At 37.2% G+C, this 26,856-nt stretch overlaps 11 protein-coding genes across 11 annotated transcripts; 5 read left to right on the forward strand and 6 right to left on the reverse strand. All coding sequences in view use genetic code 12, as the record gives it.

Moving 5' to 3' along the window:
• Window positions 1-1,876: 1,876 nt before the first annotated feature.
• On the forward strand, window positions 1,877-2,866 carry SPAPADRAFT_52975 (uncharacterized protein; the record flags this gene model as incomplete). Its single annotated transcript, XM_007377852.1, has 1 exon — window positions 1,877-2,866. One exon carries the CDS (start codon window positions 1,877-1,879, stop codon window positions 2,864-2,866), a length of 990 nt encoding a protein of 329 aa, XP_007377914.1.
• Window positions 2,867-3,031: 165 nt separating this feature from the next.
• SPAPADRAFT_63758 (uncharacterized protein) lies at window positions 3,032-4,743 on the forward strand (the record flags this gene model as incomplete). Its single annotated transcript, XM_007377853.1, has 1 exon — window positions 3,032-4,743. One exon carries the CDS (start codon window positions 3,070-3,072, stop codon window positions 4,201-4,203), a length of 1,134 nt encoding a protein of 377 aa, XP_007377915.1.
• A 242-nt stretch (window positions 4,744-4,985) lies between these two features.
• On the forward strand, window positions 4,986-6,490 carry MCM1 (transcription factor; the record flags this gene model as incomplete). Its single annotated transcript, XM_007377854.1, has 2 exons — window positions 4,986-5,051; window positions 5,408-6,490. The coding sequence occupies one exon, from the start codon at window positions 5,413-5,415 to the stop codon at window positions 6,211-6,213; it is 801 nt and encodes a 266-aa protein (XP_007377916.1).
• Window positions 6,491-9,604: 3,114 nt separating this feature from the next.
• SPAPADRAFT_52978 (uncharacterized protein) lies at window positions 9,605-11,614 on the forward strand (the record flags this gene model as incomplete). Its single annotated transcript, XM_007377855.1, has 1 exon — window positions 9,605-11,614. One exon carries the CDS (start codon window positions 9,605-9,607, stop codon window positions 11,612-11,614), a length of 2,010 nt encoding a protein of 669 aa, XP_007377917.1.
• Window positions 11,615-11,753: 139 nt separating this feature from the next.
• Window positions 11,754-12,760, reverse strand: SPAPADRAFT_63760 (uncharacterized protein; the record flags this gene model as incomplete). The annotated part of the gene is made up of 1 exon (XM_007377856.1): window positions 11,754-12,760. A coding segment is annotated over one exon (748 nt), but the record flags the coding sequence as incomplete, so codon positions are not given.
• A 410-nt stretch (window positions 12,761-13,170) lies between these two features.
• On the reverse strand, window positions 13,171-14,109 carry SPAPADRAFT_63761 (guanine deaminase; the record flags this gene model as incomplete). The annotated part of the gene is made up of 1 exon (XM_007377857.1): window positions 13,171-14,109. One exon carries the CDS (start codon window positions 14,107-14,109, stop codon window positions 13,171-13,173), a length of 939 nt encoding a protein of 312 aa, XP_007377919.1.
• Window positions 14,110-15,856: 1,747 nt separating this feature from the next.
• On the reverse strand, window positions 15,857-17,136 carry SSR1 (Ssr1p; the record flags this gene model as incomplete). The annotated part of the gene is made up of 1 exon (XM_007377858.1): window positions 15,857-17,136. One exon carries the CDS (start codon window positions 17,032-17,034, stop codon window positions 16,339-16,341), a length of 696 nt encoding a protein of 231 aa, XP_007377920.1.
• Window positions 17,137-17,391: 255 nt separating this feature from the next.
• Window positions 17,392-18,945, reverse strand: SPAPADRAFT_63764 (uncharacterized protein; the record flags this gene model as incomplete). Its single annotated transcript, XM_007377859.1, has 1 exon — window positions 17,392-18,945. The coding sequence occupies one exon, from the start codon at window positions 18,637-18,639 to the stop codon at window positions 17,521-17,523; it is 1,119 nt and encodes a 372-aa protein (XP_007377921.1).
• Window positions 18,946-20,680: 1,735 nt separating this feature from the next.
• Window positions 20,681-24,811, reverse strand: SPAPADRAFT_73543 (uncharacterized protein; the record flags this gene model as incomplete). The annotated part of the gene is made up of 2 exons (XM_007377860.1): window positions 20,681-24,646; window positions 24,689-24,811. The coding sequence occupies 2 exons, from the start codon at window positions 24,809-24,811 to the stop codon at window positions 21,356-21,358; spliced, it is 3,414 nt and encodes a 1,137-aa protein (XP_007377922.1).
• Window positions 20,768-21,295, forward strand: PSF3 (DNA replication protein; the record flags this gene model as incomplete). The annotated part of the gene is made up of 1 exon (XM_007377861.1): window positions 20,768-21,295. One exon carries the CDS (start codon window positions 20,768-20,770, stop codon window positions 21,293-21,295), a length of 528 nt encoding a protein of 175 aa, XP_007377923.1.
• A 190-nt stretch (window positions 24,812-25,001) lies between the features above and the next one.
• MAC1 (Mac1p) lies at window positions 25,002-26,684 on the reverse strand (the record flags this gene model as incomplete). The annotated part of the gene is made up of 1 exon (XM_007377862.1): window positions 25,002-26,684. One exon carries the CDS (start codon window positions 26,528-26,530, stop codon window positions 25,142-25,144), a length of 1,389 nt encoding a protein of 462 aa, XP_007377924.1.
• Window positions 26,685-26,856: the final 172 nt, after the last annotated feature.

Here is a 26,856-nt window from a genome sequence, read left to right on the forward strand (position 1 = left end):
AAAAGTGATATGGGGTGAGTTAGCTGAGGGTGAGCGAGGGGGCGAGGAGAAAGTTTAATTAAAAATTAAGGAAACAAAAACGTGAAAAAAAAAGAAGTTCATGCAAAGAAAATAGTGAAGAATTTCGGTGCATTTATACCCATGCACCACCGCTTGCTCCTCGTGTACACGTAAATACTTGCGCAATAGGTACAACTTGAAACTAAATTATTTTCTACAGCTGTGTACGAATCAAAAAAAAGGGGGGGAACGAAATAGATGTGCAAAAGTGTGTGGAAGCAATGGAAAAATTACATGTTTGCATTGATTACATGAAATTCGGGAGAATAAAATATGACAATGCCATGTAAAATTGTGATGTCGGCACCGAGGAGTCAATTAAATACTTCTATTTTTTTTGGCAAATTAATGGTGTGTTTTTTCTAGGAAGGAAAAAGATGTGGTGGAAATCTTTCGACTCACAATGTGGTAATCATTACAAGAACCTATTGGGGATGTTCGTAAAATAATAAAATATTTTTTATGCGAAGGAAATGTGGAATCTAAATCAAAACAATGGGTTGTTCCAATTGTTCCGAATTACTTTTACAGTTTGTTCTCTCCTTGAAATTAAACAACCAGCAAAATAAACCCATGGTAAGTTGACCCGAACTAGCCTTTAGTAAGACTCTTTACTGACAATGTTCATCTTTAAATATAATAATTTCCCAGAGTTATGAAATATTAATTAGGAGATCATTCTTTCACTGTTTCATTCAAAATTGTACAAGGTCGAAACAATATAGTATTAGAAGGCGGAGGGGTGCATTTGAAACTTTGAACCACGACAGCACAATACACTCGGGCTTTAATCACCATATTTGGAGATCTGCAAGGAGTCTATCACAAGTGATAACTCTGCTACTGTTTTGTAGATAAACCTACACAACATTTCTATTATGAATTCTGATTTCTAATTTCTAATTAACCATAAGAAAAAAAAATTAGATCTATTGTTGTCTTTGTTACTTCTTGTGGGGTTATAGCGCTAAAAAAGTTTGATTTCGATCCAGAGTTCTGAAATTTCGGCACTATAAACAGAGAGGGGTTAAAAAAAAGGGCTGCAAATTTGAGTCATGCCTGATTTTAGTTACGATTGTGAATCATTTCACTTCAGCTTATTTTTACAGTGGAAATGATTTTACAACTTGATGGAGTAAAATCTCTAATCGTGATAGTTCCGGACCTAAAACTCTGTTGAATCTCGTTATTAAACTTCATTTTTTAGCAGCTTTCCTTTGGGTCAGATTTGTTCTATATTACGCAATCTTGAGACAATGCGCTAATCTATCTTGAAATCTCGTACCTTATGTGATTGTACTGAAGTACGGCAAATGTCAAAACAATGTACTTCTTCGGACATGATTTCTGTATGGTCTAAACTTTAAGCACACTATGTTATACTTCTAATTATAATATAGTTAATTTGATATTATAGGATAAGGTTATCTATTAATGTGCCACGAGAATTCTAAGCTCTTATTCCCAAATATCAAAAGGCAAAATTGGTCTGTGTATCCAGTATTCTTTGGATACCAGAACAATACCGATTCATGACACCTAATAATACAGATCATTTTGTTACAGATCTTAATCAATCCTCTAATGTTTTTAAAAGTCTATATTAATTGATTTACTACCCAATTTGGAATATTCAGGCATTATGTCTCTGGCTAGAATTATGAACCTTGTGTCTGAGCGGTCTTGATGATAACGCACTAGCAACAGCCAAAAAAAAAAAATAATTTGACAAAAAAATAGAATTGTAATAAATAACCAAACAATAATATAGGTTTTTGTCATTTAATCACAAGTTATCAGAGGAGCTAATTATCGTATGGCTTCAAAATCTTGGTCTTATCAAGCGCATGAGTATCCGATTTCAACATTCTGTCGAGTCGAAGGCACAAACTATATTTTAACAGTAGCAAAAGATGAAATCAAACTCAAGAACTTAGAGGATACACAAGCACAACAAACACTCTTTACTAAATCCCATAATGCCGACATAACTCTGATTGATGCCAGTCCATCCACTTTAAAGGTTGTGTCTGCTAGTTTTGATCAAGTACTTCTAACTGATATGACTGTAGGCGATGTTATCATGCGGTTCTCAGGTAATAAAGAAAGCAAAGGGAAACTAGTGAGGGATTGTAAATTCCTTAGCCGGAACTTGATAGCTACTTGTGGAGACTATACTGCATTGAATCTAGCTGATATTCGAGAACGACCTGCATCGAATTCCAGTAAAATACAAGAGTCACCTAATTGTTGGACCTACCCGTTTCTGACCGAGGATAATTTGACCTCACTTGGATATTCTCATCCTTATATATCCATGGGATCGTCTAGCGGGACAGCATACATTCTTGATTTAAGAAACCTGCAGTTCATTTACAGTAATGTTTCAAAGAATTTATTGATGGCCGTTGAGCAGCACCCAGGTAACCTATCGGTTCTGTTTGACAAGGAAGGGATAATACGATTCTACGATGTAAAAAAAGATCAGTTTATGGCACAAGGATGCTGTGTAAATCGGGCAATTGAACACCAGATCAACATGCATTATGTTCCTGAGCTTGACTTTGTCATAAATGGATCCGAGGAAGGAATAGTACATTTGTGGCGTCTAAATGAAGACAGATCAAGGTTTGTCAGTGCTTTAAATTTTGCAGTTTTAGGAAGAGTAGATTCTCCAGCTAGTGGTATACCTGCAGCTAACACAATTAATCATGTTGATTTTGACCCAGCTGCCAAAAGGTTAATTGCAAGTTCTGCAAGTGGAGTATTGCATGTTTGGGATGATCTATCTAACTTAAAAGCTTAACAATGATAACCTTTATAAAAAGTGTACTGATATAATGTCAATTGTCATTATGGCGGTTATTTTTTTTTTTTTTTTTTTGCATCTCGCGTTGGGTTCAATAAATTTTAGATGCTGCAGATTATGGCGCAAACCATCGACGTACCCAAAAAAAAGAAAACAAATTCCGAAAACCAGATATTTCATCTCCGTTCCACCAAAAAGACATGTCGGAAGATCCAGCTATAGATGCATTTCCACCAACTACGATAGTCCTTGCTAAAGTTAAAGGGTACCCTGCTTGGCCAGCCATGGTCCTTGATGAAACAATCTTGCCTGAACATATCCTAGCCAAGAAACCCAAAACCAAATCAACAGCAACAGCAGCAGCCAGTGCTAGTTCATCACCAAAAAAGAAGACCAACCTGAGTCCAACGCGGATCCTTCCAGTTCGATTCTTTAGTGACGACACCTATATATGGATAAACAGTCATGACGTCAAGTTATTATCTCGTGAATCCATCGAAGAGTATTTTTCATCTAGTAGTAAGAAAAGAAGAAAGGACAACTTATTAGAGACTGCGTATCAATTGGCCAATGACCCTCCTGATATGGAATTGTTTATTAAATACGGATCTAGAGCTGCTCCGCCTGATGAAGAGGAGCAAGTTGAAGAAGTAGTGGAGAAACCACCCCGGAAAAAATCCAGTGCAAAGCCCAAGGCTAAGGCAGCCCCAAAGGCTAAAGTAAAACCAGGCCCAAAGCCTAAGGAAACTGCAAAGAAACAAGATCCTAAGAAATTGGCCGCGGAAAAGAAAAAACAAGAGGAAAAGAAACACATGGCAGAATATGATTCCGATTGGGGATTGGACGAATTGAATGTGTATGATCCAACTACAGGTGATTATATCTTTGACACTGAAGAAAAGCAGGAATCATTTTTTGACCAAATACCTGATGCAACTACTATCCAGAATGATCTCAATAAAATAACCAATAAGTTCACAAAAATCGAAGATAAACTAGTAGACTTGTTGTTACTGGAAGAAACAATCAAGGAGGATGCAATTATTGACCAATTGTCATTACTAGAAAACATGCTCAAACAGCTTCCAAAGACTGTTATCACAAGGAGTAAACTCTTGCGAGTGTTGATTCTAACTAAACGTAAACCAGAAGAAAGCTTCAACTATGAACAAATCAAACTGAAAATTGATCGAGTATTGAAGAAATTGGAGTTGGAAGTTAGAGAAAACACTGAATCTGAATTAAATCCTGAAAGTAAATTAGGAACTCCAGATATCAAGGATGAACCAGAGGTTATAGAAATAAAAGATAACGTTGCGAACGGTACTGTATAGATTATGTGTATTAGTTTAATTTAATTTTGTATAGTATATGTATGATTAGGAATGTTTTATCAAGATTTCGCAGCAAAATCCAGAAAATGTATCAAATTAAGTCAAAGTATGACGCGTGAATTAATACAAATGATGCATACAATAAATGATTTCTTACAACAGTCACTACATTCTACAATAGCATCACCACAACAACTACCTAATAGAGGAACTACTACACGTGTTTCTAATGTCGAGCAAGCTCTAAAGGTATACGCTGTATAATTGGGCCCAGTTTGCTTGTTTGTGTAAATTTGATCACACGTAAGTACATTTTATACCAAGAACTTTAAAAAAGTCTCGCCGCATTATTTCCGAAAAAGGTCATGCGCCTAGGGGAAAAATAGGGGGGTTGGGAAAGCATGTAGGCAGAACAAAAAAAAAAACTGGGCGATTTATTGTCGGCCCATTACTAGAATAGTCAATTTTTTGTTTAATTAGTATTAACCAACTGGAAATTAAAATTAACCTCAGGAAAACACGAACGTTTACTGTAGTTGTACCGTATAAAAAAATCTTTTCTGGCATGACACAAACCGCCTCGGAAGTAGTTCCGTTTTGCTTAGTCATTTATTTATATTTTTTTTTTTTTTTACTTTTTTTTTTTTATCAAAGAAATTTCCCGAATGAACTGGCTTTTTTTCCCTTGGCCAACGACAGAAAAAAAAACTGAGTTTACCTAATTGGGAGGGTGGATGCTTTCATTTCCTATTACGGATTACGATACCCATTTTTTTCATTATAAACAAATATATCAAAACACACAAACCACAAAAAGTAGTAAGGGTGCAAATCACGACAGATAGAGAGTAAGTAGATCGGCCTTGATAGATGCATAAAATTATAGCACTGATTGGAAAGAGAAGAGTATGTACGTGGGAGAGAGGGATTGACACCACGGGGGGTTGGCAAGTGGGGATCCAGGTTTGTTTTGGAGTTGGTCGTTGAGTACACTATTTGTACGATAACTCCCCCCAGTTTGAACATACGAGATCTCGCAACGCTTTAGAAGAACTATATCATGGATAAGGAAACATATACGTGGCGTTACTCGTAGTGTATGGAAATGCGTTGGGGGATTTATACCGTTGTTTACTTCTTTTCCATTTTTTGTTGTTTTTTTTTGTATTAACAACGAACCCATATACTAACTTGGCGATTTAGAAAAAAATGTCTAGTGTTACTGATCCTAAAATAGAGGGAGAATCCCATTTCGATACTGGTTCCAACGGAGACCCTGCCAATGCAGGAGGAATTGCTTCTGTTGGTGGTGCTGACGACGATGATGATGATGATGGACCATCCGGAGGCAAAACCCAAAAGGAAAGAAGAAAAATTGAAATCAAGTTTATCCAAGATAAGTCAAGACGTCATATCACCTTTTCCAAGAGAAAGGCTGGTATTATGAAAAAAGCTTACGAATTGTCGGTTTTAACTGGTACCCAAGTGTTATTATTAGTTGTTTCTGAAACTGGGTTGGTTTACACGTTCACCACTCCAAAGTTACAGCCATTGGTTACTAAATCAGAAGGTAAGAACTTGATTCAAGCTTGTTTGAATGCTCCAGAAGAAGGCTTAGGTGACGATCAAGGAGATCAAAGTGATGGCAATTCGGGTGACTCTCCAGACCAAAGTCCAGCTCCAAATAGTCTCCCACAAGTTCAAGCGCAACAGCAGCAGCAGCAACAACAAGCTGCCGCTGCCGCCGCCGCTGCCGCTCAAGCGCACCATGTTCAACAACAACAAGCCGCCGCTGTTCAACAACAGCAGGCTGCCGCTGCAGCAGCCCAACAGCAATTGCCACCAGGTGCACATATACCCCATGGTATGCCATACCCAAGTGCTGGTGGCCACCCTGGTCAACCAGGAGGAATGCCAATGCCTCAAAATTATGGAGATTCTCAAGTTTACCAACAATATTTTTCAAGTATGCAAAACAGTAATATACAAAACCAACAACAATATCAATAGGAGGGTTTTGCTTTATTACGTGTGACATAGCATCATTTTTTTTTATTATTATTATTATATTTTCGAACTATTGTTTTGTACATTAATCTAGAGGTTGTTGGAGAGGTCTTTAGTTTATATGAAAGTTATCGATCTCCTACTGGTTCAATTTCTATTCTTGTTTTATTCTTTACATTTTTTTATTATTTTGAATGTTTTCAATTTCTCCAAGTAATCTACTTATTTTTGTTTTTATAGTCTATACATATGCAAATGAAATATTTGCCTGTAAAAAAAATTGAGTGTTTATTAATTGAAGCCAAGTGTAAAAAAATTTGCAGCAAATAGGGATTGGTTGGTTATCTAAGCGGGAACCAATTGTGGATTCAACCAGAAAGGGAAATGTTGTTGCATATTATTTTCTAATATTGGGGTGAAACTCGTTAAACCTGCGCACATAATCCTGAAATAATCGGGTCAAGAAATTAAAATTTAGTAAATATTACCAATTAGGCATATTAAGCCACATTCCGTTTGAGACTAATTGGCAATATATCGTTTAAAATAGAGCAAGTAGTTCTTGTCCACAAACAATCGAGATTTTTACTTCTGTTTAGAAAAGCAATTAAACGAACTAAAAGCCTCACAAAACAATGCTCACCTGCATTTTAGACAAGTGCTACATTATTAAAGTTACACCCAAGGGGAGGGGGGAGGGGGGAGACAAGGAAAATTCGGTATCATGTTGTGGGCTAATGTTTGGTTGCCACCGGTTGTTACGTTAGCGTGCTTCGAGATGGAACCACTAGTCATCCTCCTGGAAAATGAGTATGAGTACACTGAACATTGCTTGAGCTTGCCCGACTGATCAGACTCAATCTATATTTGGAATGATTCCGACATCATTCTATATATGGATTGAAACTACTGTCTAAACTTTGGAGCAAAGTAGCTACCATATCAGGGAAAACAATTGACTTGAACTACAAACGCAATTTCTATCAGAAAGAATCCTTACCTTCCCTACTGATTCGAATAGCAATGAATATGGAAATGAGTGCAAATAAGTTTACTTGGTAGGATAGACAAATTCCAGAAAATTTTTATTTATATGCAATAATTAGACACCTCTAAACTTGCTTAGTCGATATGCAAACAAGTAGCTAGTGCATACTAATTGGGGTATTTTCAGGAGGTTGTAATTACATGCGTGAACTTACTTCGTCATAAGATGTCCCATAAAATAATGGATCTAAAATCCCAAGTTTTAACGCCCTACGTCGAACCCAGCGCATTCCTGTGAGTAAGGCAAAATGTCAACCCTTAATTCTGAACCGAAAAGTGTAACTGCCCACAATCTAAGAAATCAATGTATTACTAATAGACAGAAGAAAAATGGACGTAGTTTAGTTAGTATTAGACCAAACTATAGTGTGAGCATGCCGTATAATCAAGATAAAGTCGTGTGGGTGCAGATCTTATTCAAGCAAAAATAAAATATTTTCCACTTACCCCATAAATCACCTCACATAGATTGTTTCTTTGTTGAAGCCCGCCTTACCTGCGCTACTGCAGACAATTTAGCAACCCTAAAATGGTACTGTTTTCGACATAACTATGACTAAAGAGGGGATCAATCTAAAGAGTGGTTCGAAATCTAAGCGTGATGCATAGTCTGAAAAATAATCACAACTTCTGCATTTGTACTAATTAATATTTTTATTGCTTATAAATGTGAGTGTGTGGGGTGCGGGTCATGATTCTTTATAGCAAGTGAGCTAAAAAAGAAAAAAAAGGCTCGTCCATTCAGATTTGGTAAGGGTTATTTTATCATGATTATTATTTAGTTCTCTAATTCCTTATTTTTTGAGTTGCGGCGGAAAACGCAACCGCGGATACATTCTCGAACGGAAGTAAACAGATGTAGAAACCTGGAAGAAGATGTAAGAGACTAGAAATACAGCGGAGGAATCGCCACCAGGTCAAACGGAGGTGGTCATAGACCCTAGGGTCTTGGTGTTGACGAGGATTTTGTGTGGTTGTCCAGTCCACCAAGAATAGGTAGCACAAGAAATTCGGCAATGAATTTCACGTCAAAACTCGCCCAAAGGTTACGAGTGTGCCCAAAAAGCTTACACACGAAACAATTTCTTTATTCTTCTTTGGAGATTACAGAAAATAACAAATGTGTTAAAAAAAAATAAAATAAAGAATTATAAAAAAATAAAACTTCATTCTTTTTTTTTTTTTTTGGGTTTCCACTCCACTTTGTTCACAAAATGACAAGCAAAACTATGGAGTTTATTCATTCACGTTTTGGTCAAACTACAATCCATACCCAACTTAGTTTTGGTTTTGTTTCCTAAAAGCAATTTTATTGTCTGGAAAAAGCATCTCCTTGAAAAATGGATTTGCAGATTCATACGCAATATTTTATGATTGTTTTTTTTTTTAATTCTGAAAAATAAATCTAACAAAAAAAGGAAAGGATCCTTTTAGAGGAAATTTAAACTATGGATGTCATATTTTTATTTATTCAACCTATAAATAATGTAGAAACATATTTCCACAAATTAGAAATTTTGATTTCTCCATTTTTCTCATTTCCACTAGAAAAAGCTTAATTATTCTACTTTGTATTTGTTGTTCATTGCAATCTCGAACAACTTTCCACCATACTCCATCCCTAATCACCAGCATACTATTGTTAATAGACAAGAGCAAAAACACAAAGGGGTGAAAAAAAAGTCATTCCACATATCACACGTATAATTTCCCGCGCGCTGGGCATCACCTCCACTTAAATAACCAGCTTTAAATTTACAACATTACCCACACCACCTATTTCAAATAAACAGAGCGAGTTTACGTTTAAGAAACCTCGACCTATAATTTTTCAAAGGATATATTTTTAGGAACATTTGTACGAATAAGGGAGAGTATATCCAATTTTATATTTTTTTTGCCACCTCGTTCGAACGATATTCCATTCCAAGATAGCAATTATAGAAGCTCAAGAAACCACATAGAGAAAATAGAAGTGAAATCGCAAGAAGAAATAGACTTATACACATTCATTTAGAGATTACACAGTTGATTTATTAGAAACACTATAGAGGATAAAGGAACAAAAAAAGCTTAGACAAAACTTTCTTTCCCCCCCCCCCCAGAATTCTAGACCGCCTCCACTTTTTATTGCTTGATACATATTGAGAATTTTGTCACCACATTTCCAATTTCTTGGTAATTTCAGCAATTCAAGGGACCATTTTATCCACAATTACTTATCTTATCCCATACCAAACTATAACAGGGACATTCATACACCTTTTTTTTTTTTACCTAACCTATTTATTATACTATATCTTCTTTTTCCTCAAATCAGAGTTTTTTTTTACACCCACAAAATATGATGACTCTAAATGAATCAGGCCACCACCAACACCATACTCCAGACAACACTGGTAACAATTATAGCAATTACAACACCAGCCCATCAGTAGCTGCCACTAACAGACATAGACATTCTCATTCTGCCATGTTTCCACCAGCACGATCTTCCCCGACCCAAATTGGATCTTCCCCACCACAAGCTGCTGTCACATTCAACACATTTACGCCACTAATGCCGCCTCAAACCCAAACTTCCGGTTCCAATTATCTACGTAATAACAACAATTCCAATAATCAACAGACCAATCCCGGAAATATCTGGAACAACAGTAATGGTTCAATTCCTCATGTTCAACGGAGACATTCTGCGATTGATGCAAATATTTGGTCGCAGGGTCCAACTAGTACTTTTCAACCAACCACAAATATTTGGTCGTCGTCTGGGCCGAGCCCAAACCAGGAAAATTACACTTCTTCGTTGTCGAATCGATCATCCCTGATTAGCGGGTTTACACCTCCACCTTTAGAAGAGCAACCAAACCAACAAAAGCAAGCAATTATGAATTTTCAATCCGGTTCACCTTCGCAATTACTTGATCCTGGTCGCAGGCATTCCTTTGCTGAATCATTACCTACTACCAATTCCATTACTGCAGGCAGTAATAATGGAACTGTGTCTATTCTTAATGGAGGAATTGATTCGAATCAAACATTGAAATTGGTTGATGAGTATTTTGAGACTGATCCTCATGAACGAGTCAAAGTGACATTACGATTATTGAATGAACGATTTTTCGATGAAGAAAAGTACCTTGGTGACGCGTACCAATTACCCAAATTCCCTATTGAATCTTCTTTACGTAACTATCAGTTGATCTTGGTTGGGTTTAAAGCTGGGAGAATTGATGTGTTTTATCTTCCTAGCAACAATCCTCCTAATTCAGATTTGAACCGGTTGAAAGTGGGTGATTTGGTTATTGTTGAAGCCGACCGGGGTCGTGATTTAGGTAAGGTCTTCAAGATGAACATCTCTATTGATGAAGCTAGATTGTTGAAGTTGTTGCAATTTCAAGAACAGCAAGCAGCCTTGAATGAGCATGATAACATTTTGGATGATTTGTCAGTCAAGAACTTGTCAGACTCCAGTAATTCCGTTGCCCCACCAACTTTACATTTCCCCAAGTCGATTATTTCTTTGGCCCAACCAAATGAAATTTTGCAGATTTTAAATAAGAAACAAGATGAAGAAAAGGCATGCCGGTTATGTTTGGCCAAGATTGCCAATGCCACCAGTTCTCAACAATTGATGGGTGCAAATTCAAGTGCCACCCAAGATTTATTGCAAATGAAGTTGATTGACGCCGAATATCAATTTGATCGGAAAAAGTTGATTTTCTATTATTCAACATCCAAGAGAATAGATTTCCGAGACTTGGTTCGAGAATTATTTAGGATTTATAAGACCAGAATTTGGATGTGCGCTGTTATTGGCTTGCCTTACAATGTGAATAGAAAGAGTGTTCTGCCATTGATGAATGGAGCCACCAGTAATCCATTTATGCAAACACAAGTACCAACGCAAAATCCACCCCAGCCTCAACAGCAGCCTCAACAGCAGCCACAACAGATTGCATTTTCTCGTGGATTTGAACGGAGATTAAGTTATCAACCACCTCCCACATTCCAACAGTATCCTAATGTTGCAAACCCGCCACCACATTTGCAGCAAGCTCAGCAACAGCAACAGCAACAACAAATTCCACATCCATTCCAAGATGGAATTCCTAGAAGGTATTCTGACAGCCGTCCATTCCTGCAACAATCACAATATGCCATGTTTCAAGGACAGCAAATGCAAGCTTCACCAATGAACCAACCACAATTATCCCCATTTCAGACTGATTTCCAATTCCCACCTCCCCATCCAGACAATAGAAATGAGGGCACTATAAGGGAGGAAGAGGATTTAAACAACAACTCGGGAGAGGCATTTGTTTTGAAGTCGTTGGTTGATTCCATAAACCATTAAGATGTTTTTAGATTTTTTTATTGTTTTTTATTTTATTTTATTTTTTTTTTTAAACTCGAAAAAGAGTTTACACGATACAATGTTTGATGATATAAAATGAGCTTATACAATTTGGGTGTGATTACTTGTTAGGAAACTTATATATGTAACGTTTATAAATTTATTATATATTAGAACTTGAATAGAAGGCCAATAAGAGAACTAAAATGTAGACAAAAACTATACGCTAATTAGTATTTATGCCATTTCCAAAGAGATTGATCTGGGTTAATTAAGTCATCATCTTTACCACCATGGATAAGTCCATTAGCACCAGCAACATGCAAGTAAAACAAGAAATCCTTGGGGTTGAATCCACCCGATTCCTTCAACTTCTCATCCAATTTCTTTTTGGCTTCTTCAGTAGTAATTTTTTCCTTGACGGTCAACTTGACATTATGAGACTTTTCATAATTGTTGATGATGTCTTTGTAGGCAATTTCACCAGACTTGACCCTGATTGTATCTGGAAGCTTGTCAATTGGGGTCGTAGCAACGGCAAGAACAACGTTACCAATATCTTCAAGCCTAGTGAATTCCAATTCAGTATCTAAATCACCAATTTGGAAAACCGTGTTTGTATCTGGGTCAATTCCAACATGAGCAACATGTTCATACAAGAACGAACCTGGTTGAGCAAACAAATTAGTAATTACATCTACCGTCTTGATGCCCAAGCCTCTAAGATTTTCAGAATGCTTAGTCTTGAGGGCCAAGAACCCAGGAATGAGTTTACTAACGGATTCAATATCGGCACCGAATTGGGAAGGAATGTACAACTTGGGCTTAACTTTACCAGCGACTTTCTCTAAAGTGGAAAATAAATCTGGGTTAGGAGTAACCAATTCAGCAATGACATCAACCCCAGACAAGGAGTTAGCAATGGAATCAACGGTTTCAGAATTGATTTCAGTTTTGATATATTGAATCTTGTCAGTGGATGGAGTGTCCTTTCTGGTAAGTGCCTTGATGGGAAATTTCAATTTATCATCGAATTTGCCAGAGTTGATAGCATCAAGAGTTGGTTTGCCTAAGGCACCATTAAGACCAATAATTGCAAGTGAGATTTGAGACATTGTTAACAAGAGTGAATTGAACTGTTGTAATAGAGAAAGAAAAAGAAAAAAGTAATGTGAATTCTTGAATGGAATTTTCCAGGCATATTTATAATTGAGGAATTTGGCCTCTTTTTGCAACAAAATGGTGCCTGAGAGTGAACCACAGTTATCCTGCATATAACATACAATTGCTTAATAAGCAACATTACTACCATTTTACAAATCAAAACGGTTAAATGAATACCCAGAGCCACCACTTCCGAACAGTAAGCCCCTTGAATCAATAGCAATGGCATACTTAGTGGTTTTTGGATTACTAAAATAGTCTAATGTGGAGAATGAAAAGTATCTACAAAGGCGGTGGTGGCTTATAGTTTTACGGTTGTTGTTGTTGTTGTTGTTGTTCTTGTTGTGGCGCTCTACACCCCCCGATTTATTCTGCAAAATTACTTAGCTAAACTATGAAAATTCACTTTCAATCATTACCCAACGGTCATCCCTGTGACCATTAACCTTTTTATCTAGCACTAATCTACCATTACACCACACTTTCACACAGTTTCTATCATCACCACTGAAAACCCACTTGCCCAACAAATCAACCATATGTTGATAATCAGACTCTGAAGTATTAGAAGTATCAGGAATTTGCCAATTAAAAACATCAACATTGGATTCTTCTATGGTTAAATCTATCAATTGAACGTCAAACTTTTTCCCAAGTTCAAATGAACCAATCATGTCGGGCAACCCGACAGCTTTTGCCCCACCCATTGTAGACATGTATAATGCATCTTCTAAAGTTAACTTATCCTTGGTATCATTGGTTTTCATAGCTAAATGATGACTGACCAAGATGGAATGTTTGACAACTCCAAGAATCGAGGAATCAAATCCACCACTGATGTCGGTACCCAATGAAACATTTATTTTATCCTTGGTGAGATACTGTTTGATTGGTGCCTCACCACTTGAGATGAATGTATTCGAAGTTGGACAATGGCTGATGGAACAATTCTTCTTCTTGATCAATTTGCGCTCCTTATCAGTTAAATGAATTGCATGAGCCAAGATTGTAGATTCGTTGAGAAGGTCATGTTTGTCATAGACAGTGGCATAATCGGGACATTCTGGGAATAAATCATGAACAAGTTCAACCTCTTTCTTGTTCTCACTAATGTGAGTTTGAATAGGGAGGTGGTTAATATTACTTAAATTACCAAGGTATTTAAGCAATTTTCTTGTACAGACAGGTGCAAATCTTGGAGTGACTATTGGACGGACCAAGACTTCTTCTTCAGGATTAATATTCGACAAATGGGTAATGATTTTCGTCATGGAATGGATACATTCTTCATACGTTTCCTGGTACTTGTCATAGGTTTCATTATGATCCATGCATACTTTCCCCACAAATCCTCGTTGACCAAATTGTAATAAAAGCTCGGCAAATAAGTTGGTGGTGTCTGAATCAATAGTGGTGAAATAGGATGCACAAGTGGTACCACTATTCAATGTACGCTTGATGACCTTGGAATAAATCTTCTTGGCAAACTGGAGTTTTTGGTAATGAGCGGACGAACCTTTGTCAGTAAACTGATTCTCGACTGGGAAAGTATAATTATTCAACCATTCCAACAAAGGGGTATCAAGACCAATGCCTATATTTGGAAACTGGGAAGCATGAATGTGAGTATCTATAAACCCTGGAAAGAAAAATTTCATCCCTCCATCTTCTGATAAATCCACAAATTCAAAATGACGCCCATATCCTCGATGATATCGGCCAGAGTTATTGACAATGTGGTGGTTTTCAATAAAGAAATCAATAGGGGATTTGCCATCATGGTCGTGTGGTTTATAATTTTTGTGGATAAAATCAATTATTCCCTCATCAGTTACACCAACTAAGGTATTGAAACATATTTCCAAGTTATTTATAGTAGGAGTATGAATAAAGGTCCCGTAGTATAATGTATAATGAATTGATGATGTCGCTTTAACGGTTAAATTGAAGTTCGAAGAAGGCATGACTGCTAGGTGAATTGATGCATGTAAATAATAAAAGAAATAACCAGGAGAATTTATACTAGGGAATTTATAACTCTATTTATTTTCTAATTTAAATGACCTAGCCAAGATTCAACTAACATCATTAGGTTATGAATTACAAGGAATTTCGGGTTTGTATTTTTCTTATCGAAGCTTTTTAGCAACAACTACGACCGCAAAAAAAAGATAAACAATGGCAACACAAAAAAAAAAGATAAGATAAAAATAAGCAACTCAAAAAAAGGTCATACTTGACACCGGTGATGCCGCGGAGGTACCATTTCTCCAGTGGTTCCCCGTTTTTTTTTAACTTTAACGAAACCAGAGTACTTACAATGATCTTCATACTTGCTTAGGTTGGGTACAGAAGCTATTTGAATGCTTACCTTGAACTAGATGCTACTCTTAAGTGTAGTTTGAAAGCAATGTTAAGGTCATAGTTGTATATAATTTCGGCAATAATTTCCTTTAACAGAGAAAATATGTCTAATTCAAATTTATACTGCCCCCCCCAGAGGCAAGCAACTAGAGAAGTTAATAGCAATGTAAGAGAAGTCTAATTTCATCTCGATCAGCCCCAAGGACTATATCCTCATATGGCAGAGTATGTAGATAAGGGGGTGCTAGTCCTCGTTCAATACTGTTTACCCCACCTTTAGTTCCATCTCGAACTCTCATATAAGCAATTACTAAGCCGAGGAGTTCCGCCGGAGGGCTCCTGGTATACTCCATCACAGTTGTGTAGTTGCCTAGGAAAAGTCGATTCATTGTAAATAGAAACGTGGAAGGATGAGTCAATCTTTCATGTCATTTGGAATGCTTTTCCCCATACAATCTTACCAGAACCGCAGCATGATAAGTTTATGAAGAAAATTAGGAAATTTAAAGCTGAAGGGGTCGTTACAGAGTGTAAACGTCCAGAGAACTACATAATCATACCAACCAAAATGGGACCATAAATCTCAGGTAGTTGGCACTGTATAAAGACTCTTTGAGCTTTCAATTTCAATCACAACTACTATTGTATCTTTCAGTTATGGACTTAGTAATTCATTGTAATTAATATGATCAGCAGTAGCATTTAATTGGTATCAAAATTTTTCATCTTTGTTAGTTCTAACGTTGAATACAAATTTGGGCAGGGAAGTGATGATTGTTACTGAATTATTAATTCTTTTCGTAGTTTGGGTTCAGAATTCTTGATACTTTCTTACCTTCGAACTGTATTTGTTGGCTGTATTGATGCCGAAGAGGTTGAGGTTCCCGTAATATCAGTGCCTAAGTGGAGCCATATATTTGTGGTGAAACTCGTCCAAGCTTTTGATTTTGTTTAATACCTAATATTTGTAACTCTGTCATGCAAAATGACGCACGTACTAATAATAAAAACAATGTATCCAACTATATGGGTATATTAACAAAGTATATACTTTTTTATAAAATCATGTCAAAACATTGTATCAAGTTCTATATAAGTGACTCTTTCCAAGAAAGAACTTCAAAACGTATGAAGTGAAAAATCAAACCAGGACTAATCCAAAAAAAAAACTAAACCAAAGAAATTACCTAAATCGCTTACAACAAAGCAGCACCAATCAAACCAACAACAGCGGCACCAGCAGTCAATCTAGAACCAGCGTTGCTTGGGACAGTGGTGACGGCTGGGGAAGATGAGGTTTGAGCTTCAGAAGAAGTGGCAGCAGTGGTTGGTGCGGAGGTGACGGTGGTTGGCTTAGCAGCGGAGGAAGTAGCAGCAGCGGAGGTGGTTTCAGCGGCCGAACTAGTAGTAGATTCAACTTCAGTGGAGGAAGCAGCAGCAGAAGAAGAGGATGAAGTGGTGGTGGTGGATGAAGCCTTGGTGGATGAAGTAGTAGCTTCAGTAGAAGAAGCTTCAGTAGAAGAAGCTTCAGTGGAAGAAGCTTCAGTGGATGAAGAAGTGGTGGATGAAGAAGAGGCCTTGGTGGAGGAAGAGGCCTTGGAAGATGATAAAGAACGAACAGATGCAACCTTGTCACCGAAGGAAGAACAGGTGCTTTCAAAAGCAGAAATGGCATCATCAGCTTGACCGTTAGGACAGATATCCTTTAAACATTGTTCGACATCACTTCCGTTACTGGTACAGACACAACTGATGTCATTTAAACCAGAACAGTCGGAGGCCTTTTCAACTTGAGCGACACAGGCTAATAAACAAGCTGGTGGGGCAGCATAAGCGGATTGTAAAGAAACTGCTAAAGCAACTAAAGTGGAGATTTTTAAGAAGGAAGCCATTATTGATGTAGTCTATTATGTGATTCTATGGGGTTGGGTATCTATGAGTTGGAGTGTCTATGCTTCTATAAACGATTGACTTTTGGGTAGGATCGAATGATGAAAGAAAGAGAATGTGGTGGAATCTCGAAAAATTCTCTCACGTTTTATTTTTTTTTTAGGTGCGCTTGTCTTAACTATGACAAAATTTCGGTTGTCCTGGCTTGTGTATTTATTGGTGAAGGACACGCCCTTTTCGCATCATTGTGCGCACACAAAACGTAAACAAACACTGCAGGTTATGCAACCTTTTTTCTCTTTCGTTAATTGCATTTCCCCTTTGGGTAATACACCTGCATGGTAACCAGCAAAAAATTTGATCAATCTAAAAATAGAACAATCGGATGTTACATAATTTGAAAACAATTTACATGTTACAAGATATTCTAGAATCGCAGACACATACTATAAAACCTGGAGCTGCAAAAAAAAAAAATATAGCTAATATTAGAACCCAATTTTAGATTTTAAACCATTACCTTTATAGAATAAATTAACATCAAACTCATCTAATTGAACATTCAAAATTGCCAATACTTCAACATCCAATTCTCCATTCATGGCCTTTTTCAAAACATCCATACCAATGGAGTTGATCTTGATTGGTAACTTTGGAGTTTTGTAAATACCTGGAGGTACAATTAGCCTTTCTCTTTGCTGTAAATACCCCAATACTACATCCTTGTATTTGGCTTCAGCTTGAAAAACTTCCACTATAAGTTCATGATTTACAATTGGGTTAAATACAGTTAATTCAACCTCGGAACTGAAGATATGGATGGTGGCTTGGACAATAAACGGACATGATTTAACTGCAACTTGTTCACTTTCTTCAGGAAGTGGCAAGCTAATATTGGGAATGGTTAGATTAGTAATATTGATTTGTTCAACTAATTTGTTCAACCCAGGATTGTTATAAACATGATTGTTTCCAATGTTGATCTTGATGGACGAATTCTCATACCCACCAGATACAAATTCACTGAGGAAATATTCCAATACTGCCTTATCTTCATTAGTTTCTGATTTAATGGTACATCCAACTGACATATTAACTTGTTCATTTTGAGGAATGAATACATCTTTAATGGTTCCATATGCTAGATTTGTATTGTTGTAAATCACGCCTAATTCTAAAACTTCATTAGGCAAGTCAAACGTGATATTAGTAGGGTTAAATATGGACATATCAACTAATAACTCTAATGACGTTGGACTAGAACCAACATATAGCACCGAGTAAACAGTGGCATTTAACTGGTTCAAGAAGTCACTGTCTTGATTCTCTGTTAATAAAAGTAAGTTGTTAGGGCCAGGTAAAAGTGGGATTGATGCTAATGTGAAGTTGGTCACAGTCATATTCAAGATAGGAGTTTCAATAACCAAATCATATAGATTGACATCTAATAAAACTGGATCATATTCAATCAGTGATATGACATCACGAACCAATTTACCCAAACTAACTGAATCAATAATAGTCAATTCCGAATCTGTGTTGGTACTGATATGACAACAATCTTCAGATAAACTTATCTGATTGTGACTGTTAGATGTACCTTGCATCAACTTACTTTTATTTTGATATATTGTAAACTCTGATCTAAACCCAGGAACATTGAATGGGATAGGAACTATATTCTGGACGTCCAAGGTGAAATTGCTAAGTAGATGAGTTGAAAATGAATTATCGTCCTTAGTTGGGTTAACCAATACCTCAGTTGAATTATTTATAAATTCAATCAAGTTAACTGGTTTCCAATCAGGTCTAGGTAATTTTATTTCAATTCTTTGATTCATGGAACTCAACATTGAGATAATCCAATCTGGCAAATCTGCTTCATCTTGTTCTTCACATGCACTCAAATATATGTACAAAGGCTCATTTTGTAGATATCTGTGAATTAAACGGAAGATAGGGCTTGTTTGATCACTAGGACAATCATGGGTGAGTTTAGAAGGGACACTAGCAACTTCACCAAGCACAGAGACTGAAATAGGAATCTTGGGAGAAATCAATATGGGTGAACTCTTCCAGTTACCAATATCAATTAGGTTCGAATCACAATCAGGTAACATTACCTTCCAATTTATACTATTGAGGAACAACAGAATGGAATAATCATTTTCTATATTTATGGAGGCTTCCAACGACAAGCCCTTATCTGAAGACGTAACATCCAAACCATCCAAACCAATTTCTGGAACTAAATCTTGTTTTGAAATCTGTATAAACTCACGGAATTCAACATTTGGAACATTAACACTTAGGAATCTTGCCTTCACATTGGCGTTCGCAATACCTTTAATTTCAAGATTAACAACATTTGAATTCACTTGATTAAAATATTTCAAGAATTCCCAAAAGTTTGAATTAGTGAAATTACACGGAGTTATGAAATCAAACTTGTTTGTGGTATTGGACGGATGAATGTCAATATTCATGATTGGTGGTAACGTATCCACCATGTGAACAAATGGGCTGTTTACATCAACTACTTTGGTAAAGATTTCAACCGGCAAAACATGACTGATGGTTAGATTTCCTAGAATTAAAGCGCCCAATTTCAAAATATTTCTGTGGAAGAACTTGGAGACGGCATTATAATCCACATCAACTTTGCCTTGAATGTGGGCATCTAATCCAAATGGAGTTATACTGGAGATGGCAACTGTATCCAACTGAATATTGACTGCTTGAGAAGCAGATCCGTCGATATCACGTATAATAACATATATGATGGTTGTCAATATAAGAAACGACACTAAAACAATCATGATGATAGGATTAGGTTCGGATGAAGGTACCGGGATAGCATTGACGGATAAAAGGGGAGTTTCCTCATCTGCTTCATCCAGCGGGTCTGCAGGAGGTGGCTCCTGAAGATGGGAGGAAAGACTTGCATCAGTTGCTCTAGTAAACAATATCTTTGGACTGGATAAGTTTGGATTAACTTCAACATCTTGTTCTTCTTGAGTATGTTCTGGTTGCAGGGACTCCTGTGTCATCTTTGTTGTGTTGCAAACCAAAAATGAATGACCTATGATCAAGTGGAAAGAAACAAAAATGTGAGCAGTAACAGTCGATGGGAATTTAAGAGAACGATCACAGCTGATGTATAGGCTGATTAAGCGTGACTAGTAGGGACGGAACAAGGCGTAGTGACAGTATTTCAGAAGGCGGGAAATCTAGGAGATTAATATGTGGAGAAAAAAATGAGGGAGATTTGAAAGGGACTTGGTTGTAAAAATCAGATAACGCAAGTTTACACCCTACACTTTTTCCAAATCACACGTTTGACAAAGATAAGCGTTTGTGATGTGAGATTAAGAGCCCAGGTTGGCAAAGACTAAGCAGTCCAAGAAAGTATTGTTCAACAGAGGATTACTACAGATAAAGTCAGTTACGAAACGAAAGTAGTGCTGGCGACAAAATTAAAAAGACATTTTGTAATAGCAACAGCATATCACCCAAAAAGAAGCCGCAGTTTGAATCTGGAATTTGCTGACGAGATAAGCGCTGCAGTTTAAGGTTTCAGCGAAGGTTCTTTTTGGGGATGACTTGCTGTTGCTGGTGTTATCCTTCAACGTCGTGTCTTTTGGTCAGAAAAACGCGTACTCCCTCTCCATATACAAACCAATATCATCAAAACAAGGCGTCCTAATAAACAACTCCGAACTTGTAGTAACCAACATGTCCAATTACTACGATCTAGACGATATATTAGCCGATGGGGAGAAAGTACCCTGTAAATTCAATATTACTGTTCCAGGACTAGGTTATCTACAAGGTAACCCTGGAAAGCCAATCGAGAAAGATACCAAGATTGAATTGCCATTTTGGTTAGCAGAGATCTTGGCAGTTTGTATAGTGCTGGATGAATCACAACAAAGTTTCATTGATATGATTGATCCTGAGTTCATAAATAGCAAAGTTGTCAATGCTATAAAGTCAAATCCTACTTCGGTCGACCTACATAAATTGTTACCTCATTATTACAAATTAATCGAAAAATGGTGTCTGATGTTCAGTGACGAACAGCTCATAGACAATGTCATGAATATGTTAAAGGAAAGGTCGTTTGAAATCAATAGTTTTGCAAACAATGTCAATAAGCAAGTTAATAGCGAATTTATTTACACCTTGGATGAGTTTGAAAAGAAGTTGTTTAAGCAAACAAGCGAGAGTAATAAGTTAATGCGAAATTGGTTAAAAGAGTAATACGTGTAATTAGTTAATATACATTTATAGATAGTACAACACAACAGAATGTAATTTTGTTTATTCATCATCACCATTATTGGCTTCTTCTTCTTCTTCTTCTTCTTGCAGGAGCTTAGCCTCTTCTTCGGCGTCATCACCACCAAACAAATCGTCATCTAAATCATCACTGTCATTGATGAATTCATTTGACTTGAACTGTTTCTTGCTCTTCTTCCCGCCTTTTTGTGTGCCATTATTATTGGTATTTTCTTCAGCATCTGATTCTCCACCACTGGAAGAAGCCGCTTCTTCCTCGTCACTATCATCAACAACATTCTTCTTTGCCCTCTTCTTGGTCTTCTTTTGTTTTTTCTTGTCACCTCCCTTGGCAGGTTTACTCTTTCTCTTCTTATCGGCAGCAGCAGATTCTTCATTGAATAAATCGTCATCATTTTCTTCATCAACTTCAACATTCATTCTAGCTTCTTCAGCCCATTGCTGTGCTTGTTCTTGCAACAAGGCACGCTCTTGCGCCAATTTCTCTTCCTTTTCTTTCAAAGCAGCCACTCTTTGTTTTTCTTCTTCCAACTTGGCCTCTTCTTCTTCTTGTCTGAGCTTCTTGGCAACTTCCAACTTTTGTTCAACTTCTGCAATACTTGCCTTAGTTTCTTCAAAAACAACATTCAATCTATTCAACAAAGTGGTAGTACCCAAATTGGCTCTAGCTCTCAATTCTTCCTTTGGATAAGGTGGATGTTTTTCATCGTCAGACGCCAACTCATTCAAAAGCTCAATACCTTCCTTTAATCCCGTGATTGCTGCTTCAATATCTTCAAGCTTACGTTGGAATACTGGTTGTTTGGTGACAAATTCAGCAATTTGGAAATGAACATAAGCAATATTGAATCGGATCGAAGATTTAGATCCTGTTCCTTTAATACATTCAAATGCCAATTTACTGTATTCCAACGATCTTCGGTAGAATGATAAGTTGTTCTCTGATTGGGCACGTAAATACCACGCACGTCCCAAGAATGAAAGAATCTTTGAATCCTTACCATCAGTGAATCTTCCTAATGCTAATTCATAGTTTTCTATAGCTTTACCGTATTGCTTCAATTCAGTCAAAACATGACCCAAGTTCAAATACACTGAAATATCATTCAATGAATCTCTGATTTTTCTCAAGATATCCAATCCCTTATTGCTTTCCTTATTTTCAATATTAGCGATAGCCAACCCTTGAGCAGCATACACATTCTTAGGATCAACCGATATGACCTTGGTGAATAATTCAATGGCTCTGATATAATACTTCTTTCTCTTTTCGTTATCACCCTTGGCATCTCTAGCCATAATACAATAGATGTTGGCTAACGAGATCAAAGCATAACAGTCATGAGAATCGTAGTCAACCAAAGTATCCTTTTGATGTTTGGTATCGGCATCTGCAGGCAATCCCAACTTCTTCCCGAAATTCTTAATAAACCATCCGTAAAATGATCTGATTTCTAAGTTGGAACTATTTGAACTCATCAAGGCCTCTAATTCAGTCTTGATTTCTTGTTTGGTGTATCCACCTTCTTCTAAAATGCAATTCAAGAATAAGATACGTAATTTGGCCGAGAAATAATGTGGACATTCTTGCAAAAGGGTTTCGTAAATCTTTAACGCATCATCCTTATTGGAAATTTCCTTCGATCTGGCCAAGTTGAACGTCAATGAAACCTTTAAATCTTGAGGCAAGTCAATTAATAAATCTCCATCAGGGCTCTTAAATTCAGCCCCATCTAATTGATCAAGCGCAACTTGGAAATTGTTTGATGCCTCATCATAATTTTGCTTCATGAAATTGAATACCCCAATGTTGTTGTATACTTCCAAAGGCACTGGTTTACTAATATGTTTTCTTGATTCTATAGCTTTGTTTAAGTAATTCAACAGCTGGTTAACGTCACTGGATTCGTATAATTTACTCAAGGTCAAGTATGCATTCAAACAAATTGGTTCCTTATTCAACAAGAATTCAGACAGGTCTTCCTTGGAAGATGATAATCCTCTATTATTCGACAATCTAACATATCTTTCAAGAATTTGAATGGCCATTTCTTGCTTTCTTCTGGAAGATTGTTTCGAGTACAATATACCAAGGGAATAGTTGACTTCAAGACACTTCATGTTACTTCTCAAGATAGATTCAAATGTCATGATAGCTTCTTCTATAGATCCTCTATTATATTGAGCCTGACCTAATCCTAACTTAGCCACGATATTGGTATCATTCAACTTGATTGCTTCTTGGAAATATTTCGATGCTTGGAGGAAATCACTGTTAGTGAATTGGATACGTCCTAACCATGTACAACATTGCGATAATATGTTGCTGTTATATTTGGAAATCTTGGTGAAGTTGCTGAACTTGGTCAAGTTATCGTCTCCAGTTATGTTATACACAATCTTCTTAATGATCTTTTCCACGGTTTCGTAATCTCCTTTGGAAAAGTAGTAAGATGCCAACGGCAATAATACAGTAGCATCTTGTGGTGCTTTTGCATTAATCTTGGACACTTCCACTAAACAAGTCTTGTAATTTTCCAAGAATTCTTCATCGCTCAAAGAGTTATTGAATGCTAAGTGGAATTTAGCTAAATTTATAAAAATCTTCGCCTTGATATTTTCAGGATCCAATTCTAAACATCTTTCCCATGCAGCCAATGCCATTTTGTCATCTTTCAAGAACCAGAAACATAACCCAACACCCAATCTAGGGTCTGGTTTCATTAGTGGGTTTAAAATCAATACTTGTTGGTATAATTTCAATGCTAATGAGTAATTCTTGGTTTTGTTTAAAATAACTTGAGCTTTACCCAATGTAGCAAAACAATTGTTTTGGTCAATTCGTAAAATCTTGTCAAAGATATCCAAGGCATCGTCATCTTGACCATTGAACAATAACAATACTGCTTGAGATAAGATGTTTGAAGTACTATTCGACGTACTTGTACTTGCGTCCGTCTTTATTCTTTGTGCCAACTTGTTAATTTCCACCAGGGCTTGGTTCAAATACTGGTCTTTTTCAATTCCCAAGGAAACAAATTTGAAATAAAGCCATACCAAGAAACTTTGGAACGACTTTTTATCTTCTTCACCGAAGTAGTCTAATTTCAATGCGGCATCAATGATCCCCATTGCTTCAGTTAGTTTATTAGTTTTAGCGTATGCTGAAGCAACGGTTATCCAATACTGCTTACCACAGTGCTCTCCTTCAAGAAACCCGATCAAATCATTGTGATCCTCAGGTAAGTCGTTAACTAAGTTGATTTGGACGATTTCCCCATTGGATAAAGGAACATCCAAATTGTGCAATTTCTCAAGGGATTGGGAATCAATATAGTAGGAAATATCAGAGACAACAGCATCGGTAGTGGTGACAGTGCTTGTAGCTGCTCCTGCCGCAGTTGCAGTAGCGGCTGGGGAATCCACAGCGGATGATGCAGTTGTGGCGACAGCTGGAGCAGTGGATGGATGTGCCATTTGTGATTGTTTATGCTGCCTTATTGCTTGGTCTCCAACTCAGTCTGGGTTTTTGTTGTTGGCAGAAATCTTGCGGTAAAATTTCAAAGAATTTTTTCCAAGATTCGGGTCACGTGACCGGGTGATTCCCGCCAGAATGTGACGAGGCTCGGGATGGGGGGTCGATTACAATCTAGGTATGGAACTAGGTAGGTGTTTGTTATAGTTCCTGGCGAACTTACGGCTGTAGCACTTTTGATTCTATATATATATGTGCTATAGAGACCTGGTTATTAATACATTATGTACAATTTTGAAGCAAAAATCTAGGGATGATAGGTAATGCCCCATTCAATGCTTAGAGCAACATGATCTGGATGGAGGTTGTGGATGTTGTGGAGGTTGCTGTGGTTGTGGAGGTTGTGGAGGTTGTGGAGGTAGCTGTGGTTGTGGAGGTTGTTGTTGCAGTTGTTGTAGTAGCAGTCTTTCTGGATCACCAGCCAGGGGTTTCAATAGTTGCTCATACAACAAATCGTTTTCTTGTTTCATTACACTATAAATATCCTCACCACCATTCATGGGAAAATCATTAAACAAGTCATTCATGGATGTAAAATTATGGGTCTTGAAATAGTCATCCAATTTGTACCCATTTATGATACCATGAGTCTCACAATTGGTACAATCACAACCGTCAGATGGACAGGAACAGACATTGGGAGATGCTGAGCCGGTGCTGGCAGTGGCACTGCTATTACTGACTGTATCTTGTTGGTAGGGACTTGATTGGGTTAACGTTGGATTAGGAAATTGGTTCGCGTACAGGTTGTCGTGTCGTTGATTGTGAGGATATGTGGTGATATGACCTGGTAAACCAGGGACACTATTAAAGATGATATTTCCGGAATCTTGAAGATTATTGTTAAAGTTGGAATCAGGGAGTGGCAAATACTTTGCAATTTCATTCATTGATGCTTTGGAGTTACCATGGACCATGCAACCTGCACAGGTACAGTTCTCATCACAGGAGCACGTTCCAGGAATAGAACATGAAGGTATTGAAACAACATCAAATATTTGCGTTGAGGAAGAAGAAGAAGGTGCTGTTTGTGGTTGTTCTATTTGAGATTCATCTTCAGTCTTGATCTTGGTTGGTGCTACTGTTATCGAAGGGTCGGCTTCTGGCAGATATTCATTAACAAAAGTCCAAGTCCAACCAGTAGACTTGGGTTGTGATTTGACATTTATTCGTTTTTCAATCTTCTTTTTAATGTATGACTCAAGGATCTTGGACTTGTTGACTGGTTTCTTTTTGTTGGCACAGCATCCACATGATTTATTAGGTTTGCTCACGTTGCTGGAATGCACGGTGGGATTGCAACAAGTGCTTGAATTTATAAAGCTGTCAGAATTGATAACCGGTGGGGTAGTCTTCGGCTTTACATTTGAAGGTTGACAGCTTGCTTCGTCATAGGGCCCCACAATTACCCCACTAACCAAATCTATAACTTGTTTTGGTGAAGCCTTTAATATGACTACCGGTTGGCTCTTTTTACATTTGTTTAATTCAAAATCAGGAGAATCTGGTTCCTCTTTGGCGATTTCTTCCGCAAACACTGCTATTCGATGGTTGGGATTGCCATTAGCATATACGTTAGGTCTGCCCTTTGACCTAACTTGTAGTAGTGGACGGGTATGATGTTTGCACAGGGACGACCTATGCCCACGTATGCATTCCATACATGCATACTTGACCCCGTTTATTAATATCATTTACTGGGACTGCTCTAATGTGTAAGAACTCTGTGAATTATGATTGATGTATGTGATTACTGGGATGCTAAATCCACGATGTCGCGTATCAATGCAGTCGTGCTATCCTGTGGAAAAGTTTGCAAAAGTATCAACTAAACATGTTTTAATTTCAATTTTTTCTTGTCTGATAATTTTTAACCACCGTATACCAGCTCACTAAATGAGCAAATTAATTACTACCAAATTGGGAAGTTGGAACCGCCGCACTTTTCTAAGAAACAAGGGTCTGAAATGACGAATCATTCAGTTTA

The sequence above is a fragment of the Spathaspora passalidarum genome (genome assembly GCF_000223485.1).
Source record: "Spathaspora passalidarum NRRL Y-27907 unplaced genomic scaffold SPAPAscaffold_8, whole genome shotgun sequence".
Taxonomy (NCBI): domain Eukaryota; kingdom Fungi; phylum Ascomycota; class Pichiomycetes; order Serinales; family Debaryomycetaceae; genus Spathaspora; species Spathaspora passalidarum.